This window comes from Rissa tridactyla, chromosome 15 (genome assembly GCF_028500815.1).
Source record: "Rissa tridactyla isolate bRisTri1 chromosome 15, bRisTri1.patW.cur.20221130, whole genome shotgun sequence".
NCBI classification, from domain to species: Eukaryota; Metazoa; Chordata; class Aves; order Charadriiformes; family Laridae; genus Rissa; species Rissa tridactyla.
This window is the reverse complement of record NC_071480.1, coordinates 6,906,529-6,921,998: the sequence shown is the minus strand read 5'-3', so window position 1 is coordinate 6,921,998 and position 15,470 is coordinate 6,906,529. Positions and strand designations below refer to the sequence as shown.

Genomic DNA, 15,470 nt, shown 5'->3' with positions numbered 1-15,470 from the left:
GCATTTTAGGAGCTGCTTGGATGGGGATTCATGCCGTTTTCCCTCCAGGCTCCAGCAAGCCCCCGGCGCTGGGCTCAGCTCAGCCCCCGTGCTGCAATGGGGTCCCCAAAAACGTCTGCCCACAGCCACACGTCTTCTCCCCTTGGTGTCCACAGCTCACACCCCCGACAACTCCTTCATGGGCTTCGTGTCGGAGGAGCTCAACAAGACGGAGAGGCAATTCATCAAGTCCAACAAAGTGAGCAGCATGGCGGTGGTGTACGGGAAGGAAGCCAGCATCTGGAAGGTGGGTGTCCCGGGGAGCACCCCGGCGGGCAGGGGCACTCGTAGGCAGAGCCGTGGGGTGGCAGCAGCCTCTGGCTCTTACCCCCAGCGTTTGAGGCACAGCTCTCGGTGTCTTTGTAGAGAAGCATCCTTGTCCCCTTCGTAGAAGGGAAGCTGAGGCTGCTGTGATGTGACATGGCCGGCGCCTCCGAGCAAACAGAGGCTGGTGAGACGCCGTCCCCTGCTCTCTGCTTTAGGCGATGCTTCCTCCCGACAGGCTGCTTAGAGTGAGGATTTCGTGTCAATGAGTTTGCGTATTAATTGCAATGGTTGCGGTTAGGTGGTTTCCTGTGTTGTGATGGGGATGGTTGGTCTCTGCAGTCAGGTACCCCGGGAGAAGGGGGTTGTGCCGCCCTCCTGCCTGTGCCTGTAACGCCCGGGGGGAGAGGGGTGGGCAGCGGCAGGGGGGCTCACTCCATCCTCAGTGGTGGCCGGTGCTGGTCCTTGCTGGGATCCAACGCTCGGCCACATTTGGTGCATCCTGGCTGAGGCCAGCAGACGGGTAAAACCCTTCGCTCTCTTCCCCCCAGCCCCAAACTGCTCTGCCAGTGAGCTAAAAAACCAACAATAGCATCCCCCTGCACCTCCCGTAGCGGCCAGGGGATGTATGTACTCCTCTCTCTTATCCAGAGCTAGCCAGCTGCTTTTCCTTCCAGGGCTTAAAAAAAATAAAAAGGAGCTAATTCTCACTGTATCTTGTTTTATTTCTATTTTTTTTTTCCCTTTGTGCACCACCTGGGGCTGTTCCAGTTGCAGGTACTGTACCGCACCAGCTGCTGCTGGCTTTTACCTCCGCGCATCTTCTCGTGAGAGAAAGGGTTTTGCCGGAGTCGACTTTGCCTCGTCGTGGGCTCGGTCTCGCCGAGCTGCGGGGATCGATGCGGGGTTCACACAGTCAGATGCTGTATCCCCTCCCCGGCCCCTGATTGAGCGGCTTTGCCTTCGCAGGGATGCCTGTGGTGGGGCAGGATCCGGCCATGCCATCTCCTCCTGTTCACGGGTGTTGGTGGCTTTTCCATCACCCTGCAGGTCTGAGAGCAAACCCCCCCCAGCATCCGCATAACTTGGGGGCTCCCCAAAACCCCACTGAAACCCACTACATTTCATTTTAGGGGAACTATAACATTTCATCATCTTTCTCTACCATTTCCCTACCCTTTTTGATCCAGAAGTCTCATTCAGCTTAGTTAGGTTAATTGGGGAAGGCACTAAAGAGAGTTAAAACCTCAGAACGGACATTTTCCTCCACCTTTAGCACTATGAATGTTTGCTCCTTTTAGCCAGAATTCACAAAATACATCAGTTTCCCCAAAACTGCATATTTGGGGTAATTTACTACTGGGTGAAGGGTCTGGGGCTGGTTCTTACTGGTGGCTGTTCCTTGAGGCCAGGCTGCCTGGGCATTGCTCCACATCTTGTGCCACCCCGTGTAATAAAATACAGGGGAAGAGGAGTTTTTCCTTATTTTAGGTGATTTTGAGGTCTTGGGAGGAAAAGAGCACCTCCATCTCCTGGAGCTGGGTGCTTATTTACAAGCCTTGGACCAAAAGCAGGATCCAAAGCGTGATCTTTTTGACATTTAGAAACATTTCATTAAATCTACTTTCCCATTCTTTCTCATTTCCTACCCCTCTGAACTTCTGGCCTCCGGCTCGCTGCGGGAGCCAAAGTTTTAATAAGCCGGGAAAGGCTGTTTTCGTCAGGCTGCTGCCCCACTTCCAGGGGTCGAAGCGGCTCGTGGTGCTCGGATGGAGCGGTGAGGGGGGTCTCCCATGCCAACCCCCCACCGTGCAGGGGGCTTTGGGGATCGGTGGTCCCCGATGATGCTCGGTGACGCCCGGTGCTACCCAGGGACTTCAAGCTTGTGTTTCGCTCCCCAAGCCCTTTGCATCAGGGAATTGGTACCAAAACGACCCTGATTTGGGTGTTAGTGGCACCATGGCCAGGATTTCACCTTGCAGCCTCATATCACCAAATTAACTTGGTTTTAGCCTTAAAGAAGTCCAGGGATACATAGCTGAGGCCAGAAACACAGTGTTCAGAGAGGCTTTAAGGCAACATATGGCGTTTTCTCAAATTTAAAGAATCATAGAATGGTTTAGGTTGGAAGGGACCTTCAAGATCATCTAGTTCCAACCCCAGTTATTCCCCATTTATACCTCCTTATTCTCTCCTGGTCTCTGTTTTTTCCGGGCCTATTGCAGCACTGGAGCAAGCTGAAAATGCAGCATCGAAAGGATAGTGCCTTTGTGATTTTTTCCAAGCAAAAAAATCTGCAGTAGTTGTTATAATGGAGGGCTGCTTTGGAAAGCAAAAGGAGGAAAGCCTCCAAAAGAAGAAAACTGCTGAGCCCCTTGGTTTTCCAGGTAGTGAAACAGGATTAAACCTCAGTGAGAAAATCCTAGGGACTTGTTAGTTGGAATAAGAGGCCGTTAGCAAGCTCTGGGCTTTGCAAAATTCCCTCTGAATCCCCTGAAACCTTTAATTCAGCAGCTCCAGAGTGGAAGCTGCCCACGGAGGTGGCAGGGAAGGCAGGGGCTCGAGGTGCCGATGTTCGGGGTACCAGATCCCGCAGCCATCCGGGCTCACTGGGAGCCTGGAGTGGTCCAGGACGTGTGTCCAAGGGGTGCGGAGGGGAGGGTGCGGGTTTTGCTCTGCTGTGGCTTGGGCTGAAGCATCGTGAGTGCTCCGGGACAGCGGTTTGAGAGTTAAATCTCCCCCTATAACCGTGCCGGGGGGGTCAGCCCCATCTTCTGGTTTGGTTCACGCCTCTGCCTTCCTCCCCAGGGCAAGGAGAAGTTCCTGGCCATCCTCAACAAGTACATGGAGATCCACGGCACGGTTTATTACGAGACGCAGCGGCCGCCCGAGGTCCCGGCGTTCGTGAAGAACCACGGGCTGCTGCCGCAGCACGAGTTCCAGCAGCTGCTGAGGAAGGCGAAGGTGGGCGAGAGCCAGCCGGGGCGTCCATGGGACCCCCTCCCCTTAACCAGCCAGTGGCAAGGACTCCGTTGCCTTGAGAAATAAAACCTAATTAAAGGAGGAGGCGGGGGGAGAGGCCGTTATCTGCGCTCCTCCCAGGCTTGCAGGCGCTATCAGCAGGGCTAATTAGCTGGGAGCTGAGCAGAGCACATCATTTCAAATCAAGATGTGTCTGATGAGTTTCTCCTTGCAGACCGTCCGCAGACGGAGCACAAAGTTTCCTGATTAATTCATTTATTGCTGAGTGGGGTGGGTTTTTTGTTTGGTTGTTTGTTTTTTTTTTTCTCCCCACGGCTGTGATAAAAATAGACAGGATTCTCGGAGCGAGTGTGCCGGCGCATCCCGGTCGCCTTCAGCCAGTGTCTGGGGGAAATGCTGTTGGTTCTCCAGCCCAAATGGCTTTGGCAAACCAGTATTTTTCCATACGGGGCCAGTATGATGGTTGTAGACACCGTGGGGGAACTTGCAGCTCCTGAGCACCTCGTTGCTTTGCACAAGTGGGCTGTGAGCCATGGAGCGGGATAGTTTTTAGCAGATTTAAGCTATGGGGCGCTGAACCGCATGGACCTGCCGTAGAGGCTTGCTGTGCAGGGCCAGAGCAGCAGAGAGGGATGCTGGCGGGTTATTTGGGAGACTTCCCTATGGGGTTGGCTGCGTTCACTCACCAGCGCGTGGGTTTCTCCCTTGCAGCTCTTCATTGGCTTCGGGTTCCCCTACGAGGGTCCTGCCCCGCTGGAGGCCATCGCCAACGGCTGCGTTTTCCTGCAGGCGCGTTTCAACCCCCCGCACAGCTCCCTCAACCACGAGTTCTTCCGCGGGAAGCCGACGTCGAGAGAGGCGAGTCTGGCGGGAGGCGAGCGGGTGGGCAGGACGGAGCCACCCCCTTTACACCGGGCTTTCGGGCCAGCTTGGGGAGTAGCAGTTGCTAAACTGAGATATTGTTTTGGCGAGATTTCCTCCAAAGGCAGAAGTGCGGGTACACGCAGATGGGGTCCCCTCTCCCATCCTCGCATCGTCTCCATCCGGAGCGTTTGGATGCCAGGGGCCCTGCCGTGGGTTTGGGGTTGCAAAGGAGAAGACCGCCTTCTCCTTTGCACCACGCAGGAGGTTTCTGCAGACCACAAACCCCAGCTCCTTCCCCGTCAGCCCAGATCCCACGCACAGCCGGTACCCTGCTCCCAAACTGGGGCGATGCTCCCCTCTCCGTCCTTTCGTACACCCAGAGGGGACGCCAGGACCTCCACGGTGGTGCAGGGGTACGAAATCCCTCCCAGGCTTGCCCGCCGCTGGGAATTCCATCTAAGTGAAGCAGGAACTCTTTAAAAGTTAAAGGGTTGAGAAAATTGCCTCTTTTATTATTCATAAAGTGGATAATGCAGTGCAATGCTCGCTCTCGCTGAGAAGGGCTGTGCTGGGGGGCTGTGCCGGCTCAGCCCTGCCGCAGCCCGGCTCGTGGTGGGTCTGGGGGGTAGGGCTGTCCTGCACCCCCCTGCCTGTCCCCTAATTAGCTGTGGGTGTTAGCACCCGGCGCGGGTGGGTGCTGTGGTTGTGCTTCAGCCCGGAGCCGGGAGGGCAGCTGGGGGCGAGGGCTGTGAAATGCCCCAGGGTGTTTATATGCCGGAGGGGGGAAGGAGGTGATCAATCTGCCGTCAAAAAATGGGAAAGGACAGCAAGCCGGAGGATAAAACAGAGACCGTGCACTGCTCTCCTCCTCCGGCTGGCAGGCTGGCAGGCCCTTCTGCAACGCTTCACGGCGCCCCTGAAACACCTTCTCTGCTCAGCGTCCTCTCCCTTCCCCTTCCTTTCCCCCTTTTCCTTTTTTCCCCCTTTTCCTTTTTTCCCCCTTTTCCTTTTTTCCCCCTTTTCCTTTTTTCCCCCCTTTCTTCTTTTCCCTCTTTTCCCTCTTTTTCCCTCCCTTTCTTTTCCCCCTCCCTTTCTTCCCCCCCCCCACCTTTCTTTTCCCCTTCCCTTTCTCCTTCCGTTTTTTCCCCTTCCCTTTTGTCCCCCTCCTTTTCCCTTCCCTAGACCTGCGCTCTGGCTGCCTTGCAGCAGCTCAGGGGCTGATACAAAAGCAGCGTATCCCCAAAAATTGCCTGGTGAGAGGCGGGTGGCTGCGGGGTACCAGCGTGTGGAGCTGCCCGCGGCATCGGGCCGATGCAGCTTCCTCCCAGCACCGCTTTCTTCTGCTGCCAGACTTCCCCGGCTTTCTGCGGGGATGGATTTTTCTCTCTGCCTTGTTTCCGGAGCTGGCAAACCTGGGAGACACGGTGCCTTCCCCGAGCTTTGCCGTTTTGGTCTATTTTTGCCATTCCAGACCCACAAATGGCTCAGGTCTCGGTTAGATTGTACCCGTGTTACGGAGATGGGGGTATTTGGGGCTGTGGAGGTGATTTCAGTGTTAATGGGAATGGAGCATCCCAACCCAGCGGGAATTTTAGAGCATCAGCCTGATGTCGGGGGGCAGCTGGGTTTAGAGGAAACCTTCTTTTTCCAGCACATCTCTCTGTGCAATGGTTTAAAACCCAACGTGTCTGTGCCTGAGCCTGTTGCTCCTCTCGCCTGTCGCGGCTGTGAATGGTAGACAGCAGCCGTTCTGGCAGGGACAGGAAAAAACAGCTCAGGCTGCTGTGTTTTAGGTGTCCTCCCAACACCCGTATGCCGAAGACTTCATCGGGAAGCCGCACGTGTGGACTGTCGACTACAATAACTCCGAGGAGTTCGAAGCTGCTATCAAAACCATCATGAGGACCCAGGTAGGGCTCGGAGGCGGTGGCTGGGCGATCTCCCCGCGGCTGGGTTTGCAGGGACAGGTGTCAGCAGCGGCTGCTGGTGCCTGGCTCTCCCTTTCAAGCGTTAATTGCTTTTCCTTCCTTGCTTCCCCTCGAAAGTTATTTGCACATGCAGAGCAGAAATCCTCCTCTCCTGCGGCTTCAGGGGGACTCGTGCTCTCGCCTTGCTTTGGTACCGAGCATCGGAGGTGTTTGTGCCCTTGAGGGATCCCCTGGGAATCCCGGAGCAAGGGGAAGCTGAGATAAGGGAGATGAGGTTTGGGAGCAGGAGGCTGAGGTTGGTGGAGACGCGCCGCGGTGCTGGGACCTGGCGCGGAGCAAAGATAAACCCAGAGAGCATCTCCCTGCGAGTACCCCGAGGGCTACCGACCTCTGCGCCTGCCGGTCCCCCTTTTCACTGTTCATCGTTATCGTTTGGATGGAGCAAATCGATAGGAATAGCCCCAGGAGTTGCCTCTGCGAAGGATGAAGGGATGTAAGGAACGGGGGCCGGGGGGGATGCGGGGGGCGCCCATGGGAAGGCAGCGCTCCCGCTGCGCCCGCCCTGGAAACGCTCCCTCATGAATATTTACCTCCTGCCCCGTGGCAGGAGCCTTTCAAGTTGTCCAAATTATTAAAGTCAATTTTCCTGGAGGGGAGAAAAGTGCTGATCTCCGTTTTGCTTGCCATTTGTTCGGCTCGGGATGAGCCGTCCCCTGCTCCCCCCCCCGACCCCCCGTGAGGATGGCGATGGGCTGTGAAAGCGGGGCTCTGCGTCAGGCTGCGGGGGTCTGGGATTCATTTTTTGGGGGGGGGGGAAAGCAGTGATGCTGGCCAGAGAGTTGTCATCTTTGCTTTTCCCTGCAGCAGAAGCTGCAGAGGTGGTTGGCTGTGACAGTCTGGGGACTTTATCCAGTCGATGTGGCCACGCCGTCCGCCGGGGTCTCGCGCCTTTTGGTGGGGGATTGCCGCAGCTCCTCACCTCGCGCTGATTTTTCTCTACGAGTTTGCAAAGACCGAACAAACCCGACTTGGGAAAACAGTTGTTGTTTTGCACATTCATTCCGGTATCTCGATTAAAATTAAATTAAAAATAATTACACCCCTGCTGCTGTGCTGCCGGGCCAGCTGTCGGCGCTTGACCCTCCACCATCTGGGCTGAAGAGACGGCCCCAAGCGAAGGCAATGCCAGGGGCGGGAGCTGCCGGTGTTTCGGGAGAGAGAAGGAAATTTTCCAGAAAGGAGAAAGAAAACAGTGAAGCCTGGTGCTATTAAAATAATCAAAAAATGGTTGGAGAATTAAGGGGGGAGGCAGGAAGGAGCTCTGCTGGCTCCTGAGCAGCTGTGTTGCGCTGCAACGTCCACTGGATGTGCACCGGGTCGATTAGGTGCTTAATGATAATTCTGGGTTAAAAGAAAGAAAAAAGAAGCGTAGAATCACAGAATGGTTTGGGTTGGAAGGAACCTTAAAGCCCACCCAGTGCCACCCCCTGCCCTGGGCAGGGACACCTCCCACCAGCCCAGGTTGCTCCAAGCCCCGTCCAGCCTGGCCTTGAACCCCTCCAGGGATGGGGCAGCCACAGCTTCTCTGGGCAGCCTGGGCCAGGGGCTCACCGCCCTGTTTTCCATCCCAGCGAGACACCACGTGCAGTCGGATAAACTCCATCTCCCGTGGGACCACGGGGCAGCTGAAGCTGCCACCCATCTCTGCAGGACCGGGGACCCCTACCCCGAGGTCCCCTGCCGCGAAACATCCCAACCGCTGGAATTACCCTTGGCTGCCGGGAAGTTGAAGTCCTTAAATTTGCCTCGAATGGATAAAACCAGGCGCTGACGTCTGGCCTGCATTGAAAGCGGGCAGTCGCTCTGGAGAGAAGTTATCCCTTCCCACCAAGAAGCGCGCTGGGTTAATCCCACAACTCGCCTCTCTGGGTTTTGTTTTTTTTAAAGATAATACGTAAATCCTCCCGAAGCAGAGCAGGGAGTGTGTGTGAATAACTTACAGCAAATTCCGTTTTTTCCCCGCTTTTTTTCCCCCTTTTTGTCTTTTATATAGAAAGGTCTGCTTTATTAGAGATGCCGTCAAGGCAATTAAGCCTAAAAATTGACCTACCTCACAGGTTTAAAAGCCTTATTATGGGCTTTGGCTTCAGGAATCCCTTGGTATCTTGTCTTTAAAATAGTTTGTTACAGCAGGAATTGAAAACAAGGGCATTGGCAGGAGGAGAGGCAGAAGGCCGGGGGCCAGTTTAGTGTTGCTGGTCCCAGCCAGGTACTGGAGCTCGGAGAAACTATTTTATTGACTCTTTTTTTTTTTTTTTTTTTTTTTTTTTCTCTTCCCCTGAAGGCAAAATGGGGTGTTTTGTTATCAGAACATCTAACAAATTTGTCTGTGTTTCACAATAAGCACAGTCAATTTATCTTTTTCAGTCAAAATATTTCATGTCAACAGTACTGGAGTAAAACAATATGGTTTTGTTTCCCATCTGCCTGCCATTGTTTCGAAATACCCTGCCAGTTTATTGAAAGGGAAGGCTTCTACCCAAAATGATGCATTTCTCCGGGTGTCCCAACCCAAACAGATTGCCGAACCTGAAGCACAGCATTTCTCCCCTCCTTGCTGGGTGGAAACGTTGGAAATTGAAAACGGACCTGAAATGGATTTATTTTATTTATTTATTTATTTTGGTTTATGACTGAAAAAATTGCTTATCCCACAGCTTTAGTTTTGCATCTTCCAGGCAAAACTCTGTAAACCATTTCTGGGGACAGGGGACGATGTGGGAAGCCGTGAGGTGTCTCCTTTGCTCTGCCATCGGCTTTTCCCGGCAGAAGCCACGCCGCGCTGGAAACCAGGGTGCCAGGGACCGGGGTGCTGGAAACCCCTCAAGGGCTTTGGGAGCTGCTTCCATGAACCTGGTGGTAATTCCCATAGCGTCAAGCTGACAACCAAGCTCACCCTGGTTTGGAGCGTCGCGGCTCTGGGGCATTTGCTGATGCTTCAGCAATATTTTTGCGTTATTTTATATCGCGGAGTCCCAGAGCTGCGGCTCGGGGCGGGATGTGCCGTCCCTGCAGCCCCGGCTCCTTTTTGGTGTGTTGGGAGCCGGCCGGGGCTGCTGGCAGGGCTGGCTGCCCCATTTCTGCAAATCACGCAGTTGGGATGCAGCCGGCATCCCTCGCCGCTCTGCGTTTGCTTGAAAGAAACTTCTTCCTTCTGGATCTGAACCATGGCTTGGACATGGCTTGGGTTTGCAATACAGGGATTTTTTTTTTCCCCACAAGAAAAGCCCGTGTGCTCCCTTCCCTCATCCTTGCGGAGGTGGCACCCGCTCCAGGTCACCCCGCGACTGCTGGGGAAGGTTTTCTGTAAGTTGCATCTCTGCCATTCACCCCCCGTCGGAGCAGTTCTGAGTTTCCCTGATGGCTCGCATCCCTGACCTATTTATAAGGAAAATGGAAGCGATGGAATCTCCAAACCCCTCTAGCCCAGGGATCAGCACGGTCACACGGGGCCAAGAGACAAATTGTGTTCCCCAGGGAGCGGCGATGCCGGGAGGATTGTCCCGGTGATGGATTATGGCCGTTCGCCAGAGGTTAGAGGCTGGAGAAGGAGAGAGGTTTTCAGGCACCGTTTTCTTGGCTTTCAGCTTTTTCCATTGACAAAAATAGTCCTCGCACAAGTAGTTTAATAGACCCAATATTCTGGTGTAGCGAAGGGAGAAGGCTTCATTATATTAAAGTCAAACATACAGGAATATAATGGAAAATTATACATTTCAGACTATGCTTGAAAGAGTGGCGTATTAAACATCACAGCGAAAATAGCTGGTTAAAGTGTTCCCAGCCTGCTGTTACGTGCTGGCAGAGAATTGCATTATTTTTCTACTTATTTGTCTGATGATGTTTGGATTCTATTTTTTTTTCCTCTTTCTTTTCCTTTTGAGCGAGGGAGACTCTTTGCTCTCTTCAGCTCTGGGATTCCTGCCGGAGACTGTAAAACCAGGGCTCTCACGGCGGTACCAGTAACTCCCCGTTTGGCTGATGGAGGGCACTGGGGCTGGCTGATCACGTACCGGTTTGCCTTTGCTCTGGCAAAGGTTCCCCGGCGATGCATAGGGGAAAGGATGGCGAAGTCCATCTTCTCCGCTTCCCCACCCTGCTCCCTCCCGTGGCATCCCGGGAAGCGGGATGCCGTGGTCCGCGCCTCGGAGCAGCCCCTTCTCCTCCCTCCCAGGGCTCTGGGGAGATCCTGAGCTCCCGGTGTGGGGAGCAGCATTAATGACGTGGCTGTCAAGAGGAGGCCAAGCCTGTCAGATTTTAATTAAACAATTATCTTCCTGAAATCAGCATTTTCTCTCAGTCCTGGGCGCACGAGCTGAATCCTAACGAGGGTGGGAGAGGGGAGCAGAGGGCAGCAAGAGCCTTTGGGGGAACCCCAGGGGGAGAGAGGGGCAGATGGGGGTGTTGGGGCTGGCGGAGAGGGGGCTGCAGCCTCCTGATGCCCTTGGACCCCACTTGGGATCCTGCGGGCAGGGGGGATTGCCCCCGGAGCATCACCTCCGGGTACACGTGCAGGTGCAGGGAGGCTTTGCCTCCATCCCCCTGTGGATGTGCTGCATCCCACTGGGTACCACAGCGGTGTTTTGGGGGGGAGGAGGCTGTTTTACAGAATTACGTCTGCACCATGCCTGGCGTAACGGGGTCCCGGGAAAAGCCCCTCAGCGTTGCAGCCGTGAAGGCAGTGGTAAGACGAGACCGAGCGTTGGTGATGCTGAGCGAGGGGAGGTTTGTCTCCCCCCAGCAGGCGCCAGGCAGCACCCAGTGCCCAGCCTGGCGCAGGCTTGGTGCGACCCAGACAGGCGGTTTTGCTTTGTGGAGGACTCTGCCCCCGTTAACCGAGAGCCCATCAGGAATTCAGAGGCAGGATCAGCGCCTGTCATCGTGTCGGCCCTGATTAGCATGCACATCTGTAATTAGATGGAGCAGCTGTGATTTCCAGCCCTGCTGAGATCTCAGGTGGGATATTTATGGCAGGGAGATGCTTAGAGGGATCTTCTCGGCAGACTGAGCCTTTGAGCTCGGGTTTGACAGCTACTTCAAAAGGAGATAGCTATTTCGGAGGTGCAGAGCTCAGAAAATAGCAGAACCAGTGTTTTCCAGGTGAATTGTCTTTGGGGTGTTTTTGCTTATAATCCTTCTTATGCGTGAAGCTCTGCAGAGATGCACAGAGGGGAAAGGGGGGTCCCAGGGCCAGGCCCTTCCATGCACCAATGTCCTGTGGCTCTGTCCTAATGTCTCTGGAAAAACATGGGAGTGTGGAAAAATCTCTCTTCCCAGGGCAGAAAGCTCCTTAAAAAATAACTTGTATCCAGAGGGAAGAGTTGCGTCAGTGAGGCAGCCCTTGTGGCGATGCTCTTCCCTTGGGAAACATCACTGCTGACCCCCCTGGGGCAGTGGCCACAGCACTCGCCCCACTGGAGGGCAACGAGCCCAGCTGCCTGCTCCTGCCTGCCCCTGCCTGCTCGCCCTGGAAGCTGTGCTGCTGCTGTGCCAGGGACACACTCGTTTGGGGGACGCTGCTGTGCAGAGGAGGGGATTTCCCACGCCAGGACCCGAGGGTGACTCTCGGGATAGGGAGATGTGATGTTGGGAAGGGGGTGTTGGGATGCTGAGATCTTTGGGATGCTTTCCCGAAGACTGGCAGCATTTCGTAACCCACACTAAAAATACGCTGTGGTTTAAGCGCTGCCGGCTCTGTTATCAACATGGGGGTGCAGCGCCAGCATCAACGTGGGCATCAATGTCTGCTCCATCCCTGCCCTATCCCTGCCCGTGCCGGTGGCAGCGGGGAGCGACGAGCCTCGGAGGCTGGGAGAAACACCAGCTTCCAGCCCATCACAGCCATCCATGCTGGGCAGCAAACCCTTGGTGAAGTGGCAGTGGGGAAAAAAGAGATTATTTTTTTTCCTATGTTGTGCACAGCCCATCCCAGCCCTGGGCTTTTCACCGTCCGGTTTGGTGGGTCGTGGGGCCGGGGCAGCGAAGCCTGGACCTTCCTCCCCGAGCAGGCAGAGCTGTGCCCAGGTCAGAGCGCGCGGGAGCAGAGGAACAGAGGTGCCAGACCAGACCCCGGGCACCACCGGGGTGCTCTTGCTGTAAATTACCTTGGCATCTTCGCCAGTCCAAACTCCTCCACTGTGTTTTATAATTACTCCCCCCCGCAGCTGCCGAGTGTTCCTTGGGCTGAAACAGTTCATACTTCAGTTGGAAGTGACCTATAGCATGAAAACTGATTTTATTTTATAACTTAGCAAAAAATTAAGAAAAGCGAGACTAAAGTGGAACAGGGTGACTTCGTTTTCAGGAATACATGGGTTCAGCCCAAATTAATCCCTCATCCTCTTTTTCTCAAGTGCTTTATGGCTTGTGAAGTTTTTCCAGTCCTAGTTTTCTGCCCTGCTTGCTTTGGTGGGCAGACACGAGCCGTGGGCTTCAGCGGGTGGGGGGAGCCATTGCCCAGGGCGCTGCTGTCCCCTGCCACCAGGCCCAGGGGGAGGCAAAGGCTGTCCCCGCTTGCTGCCTGCGCTCTGCTCTTCCCCCTTCACAGGTGGACCCTTACCTGCCTTACGAGTACACCTGCGAGGGGATGCTGGAGAGGATCCACGCCTACATTCAGTACCAGGTTGGGGAGCATCCTTGTTCTTCTGGGCGACCATCTCTCTTCTCCTTGCGGGACCATCCCTGTTCTCCCATGGCTCCGTCCCTGTTTCCCTGGACACGCAACCGCTGACCCAGTGTAGCTCCCCGAGTCCCAGCCCTGTGGGCATCTAATCGCAGAGAGCACCAGGAGATGGAGGCTGGAGGAGATCTGTCGGGAACCAAAGATGCTGGGGGGGGTCGGCGGAGGGTGGCTGGGGGTGGTGGGGCTGGCTCATGGCCTTTCTGCTGCAGAGAATAAAGCAGCACAGGGAGACGAAGATGTGGGTACTGCCTTCATCTCCCACAGCAGGAGATGCCATCCATGCATGCAGGTGACCTCAACCTCAGCAGCCCAAGTGTTCTCCTGTCCCACCAGCAACCTCCTTTCCCCATCTCCAACGTTTTGCCCTGTCCCTCCGGGCACTGATCTATTGTCTTCTCTCCCACTAGGATTTCTGCACCACGTCATCTCCTCCTCTGCCTCCCAAGGCCAAGAGTCCTGCTATGCAAAGCCCTCCGAGCCCGCTGGCCCTGTCCCCCAATGCCACGCACCTGGTGTGGTCCCCCAGCGCCAGCCAGGACCCCCACGCCTGGCCACCAGTGGACTCATTGCAGGTGTGGGTGTCGGAGACCCGGCACTCCTGCACCGAGACGTGCCGGCGGCGGGGGCTGGTCTGCGAGCCCACCTTCTTCAGGTTCCTCAACAAGAAGGAGGTGTTTCTCCAGTGAGTTGTGAGCTTTTCAGTGAGGTGGTAGTGGGGGCCATCAGCCAGATGTTGCTCTCCCAGCTCCCTGCATCCCCAGCACCCATTTTCCTCATGTCCCCCCTCCCGAAATCCCATCAAGATGCCTCCGTGCGCAAGGCGATGAGGCAGGGTGCTGCTTGCAAAGCAGCCCGTTGCTTGCACGTGTTGGCCTTGACCGGCTTCGTGCTTCAGAAAGCACCTATAGCTTTGCCAGGCACGTTTCCACCTCTCTCCCACCCCGTTCCTCTCCACCTCCTCCATGCTCTCTCTCTTTCGCTCCTTTTTAATGTCTTTCTCTATAAAACTGCATTTGAACACACAGCGGTGAAGTTTTAATAGAGTATAAATCTGCCACCGGGCTCTGTGCTGCTCTGTGGGCAATTAAAATGCGAGCATTACCATTGCTGTCACGCTGGTCAGGCAGGCGATGTGAGTCCCACTGACATTTTTATGTGATAAATTAGAGCTGGGGCTTGGATTTCACTCTCTCCCCTCCATGTCCCCCTCCAGACCTTAAAAGCAGCTGGCTTGGGGACTCACCGGTTGAGGGGGGTTGGTGGGAGGGTGATGCAGCTCCATCTGCAGACGGGGCCATGGGTGGGAGAGGGATGCTGAGATCCACACCAGGCGTTTCTGCTGCTCCTCGTGGCGTTTGCCGATGCCCACCCCGGTTTTGCTGGATAATCCTGGCTAGTGGGGGACATGTGGGCATCCGTTGAACTCACGTGCCCTTCCAGGGGACATTAGCTGCCGTGGGAGGTGTCCGTGGAGAGTGGACAGAGCTGTTGGTCAGTGGGGGGATATAAAAGATTTGGGTGGATTTTTGTGCGTGATTTTCTGAGGCATCCATGCAAGAGTTGGGGTTGTTTTATGGGCTACGTGGTTGAGTTGCAAGGGTCACCACTTCCTGCATGGTGTGCTGGGCTGGTGACAAGCACTCGTGTGGGGCACCAAACATAGTATTTATGGTTCCTGGTGCAACCGGCAAAGATCTGCCCAATGCTCAGCAAAGGAACCTCCCCAGGAAGGACAGAACAGCACTAAAAACCCTTCAGTGAAACCCCAAGCAGGTTCCTCACCTGAACTGACCCACCTTTGTTCCCAGGCTCAGCATCGCCTGCGACAGCACCGAGTATGAGATGAACCATCTCTACCCAGCGGTGGCAGAGAACGTCCACGAGTGCTACCTCCAGAAGGAGCCACTGCTCTTCAGCTGCGCAGGCTACAACACCAAGTACCGGCGCCTCTGCCCCTGCCGCGACTACCGCAAAGGACAAGTGGCTTTGTGCAGGGACTGCTTGTGACTTGGTGTCCCCACCTCCATGTTTGCGACACGCAACGTGCAACAAGTGGCTTTTTCTCAAAGCCTCTGCAATAGCCCGGGGAGGTGGGACAGGTCCCTCCTGGTGGGTGAGCCAGGGGTGTCAGACTCTGGGGGTTGTTTTCATCTGCCAGTCAACTGTGAATGACCATGTCCTGACCTTTGGTTTCATTTTCTTCTCGAGGAGCATCGTCCGACCGCATCCAAACCCACCTGGACCTGGTGGCACTGGGACAGGGTGGTGGGGAGAGGGGGGCTGGGGACACCCTTCCCCTCCTCTGGCAATGGGACAAGCCACCAGCAGACTGCAGTTTCAGGGGTTTCATCCTCTTCGAGCATCCTATGTTGTTTTATTTATTGATTTATTTTTTTTTTCAACCCTTCCCCCTAACAAGTGGTAAATTAAAGGGGAAGCAACACCCAGCCCTTCTGTGGGAGTTATTGGGCAGAGCTGGGTTGGGGGCTATGGGGGGGCTGCCGGTGTCCACCTTGGCTGCGCAGCTGGGGGAGCACAAAGCCCAGGGAGAGGGGCTGGGTTGGATGGACACAGCGGGGTCTGCACTCACAGTACCCCCAGGAAAAGCTGGCGGGGGCTGGACAGCCCCCCCCGGGAAGCGAGGGGTGGGA

General features: G+C 55.3%; 1 protein-coding gene across 2 annotated transcripts in view; it reads left to right on the top strand.

Moving 5' to 3' along the window:
- MGAT5B (alpha-1,6-mannosylglycoprotein 6-beta-N-acetylglucosaminyltransferase B) overlaps positions 1–15,171 on the top strand; it is a 72,055-nt gene extending 56,884 nt beyond the window's left edge. Inside the window, exons 11-17 of one of the 2 annotated variants that reach the window (XM_054221672.1) lie at positions 156–286; positions 3,112–3,267; positions 3,997–4,143; positions 5,943–6,059; positions 12,685–12,759; positions 13,227–13,501; positions 14,628–15,171. In XM_054221672.1, the coding sequence (XP_054077647.1) occupies positions 156–286; positions 3,112–3,267; positions 3,997–4,143; positions 5,943–6,059; positions 12,685–12,759; positions 13,227–13,501; positions 14,628–14,826 (1,100 nt within the window). In that variant the 3' untranslated portion in view covers positions 14,827–15,171. Of the gene's footprint in view, positions 1–155; positions 293–3,111; positions 3,268–3,996; positions 4,144–5,942; positions 6,060–12,684; positions 12,760–13,226; positions 13,502–14,627 lie in introns of both variants that reach the window. The other variant, XM_054221671.1, reaches the window with a different exon arrangement.
- Positions 15,172–15,470: the final 299 nt, after the last annotated feature.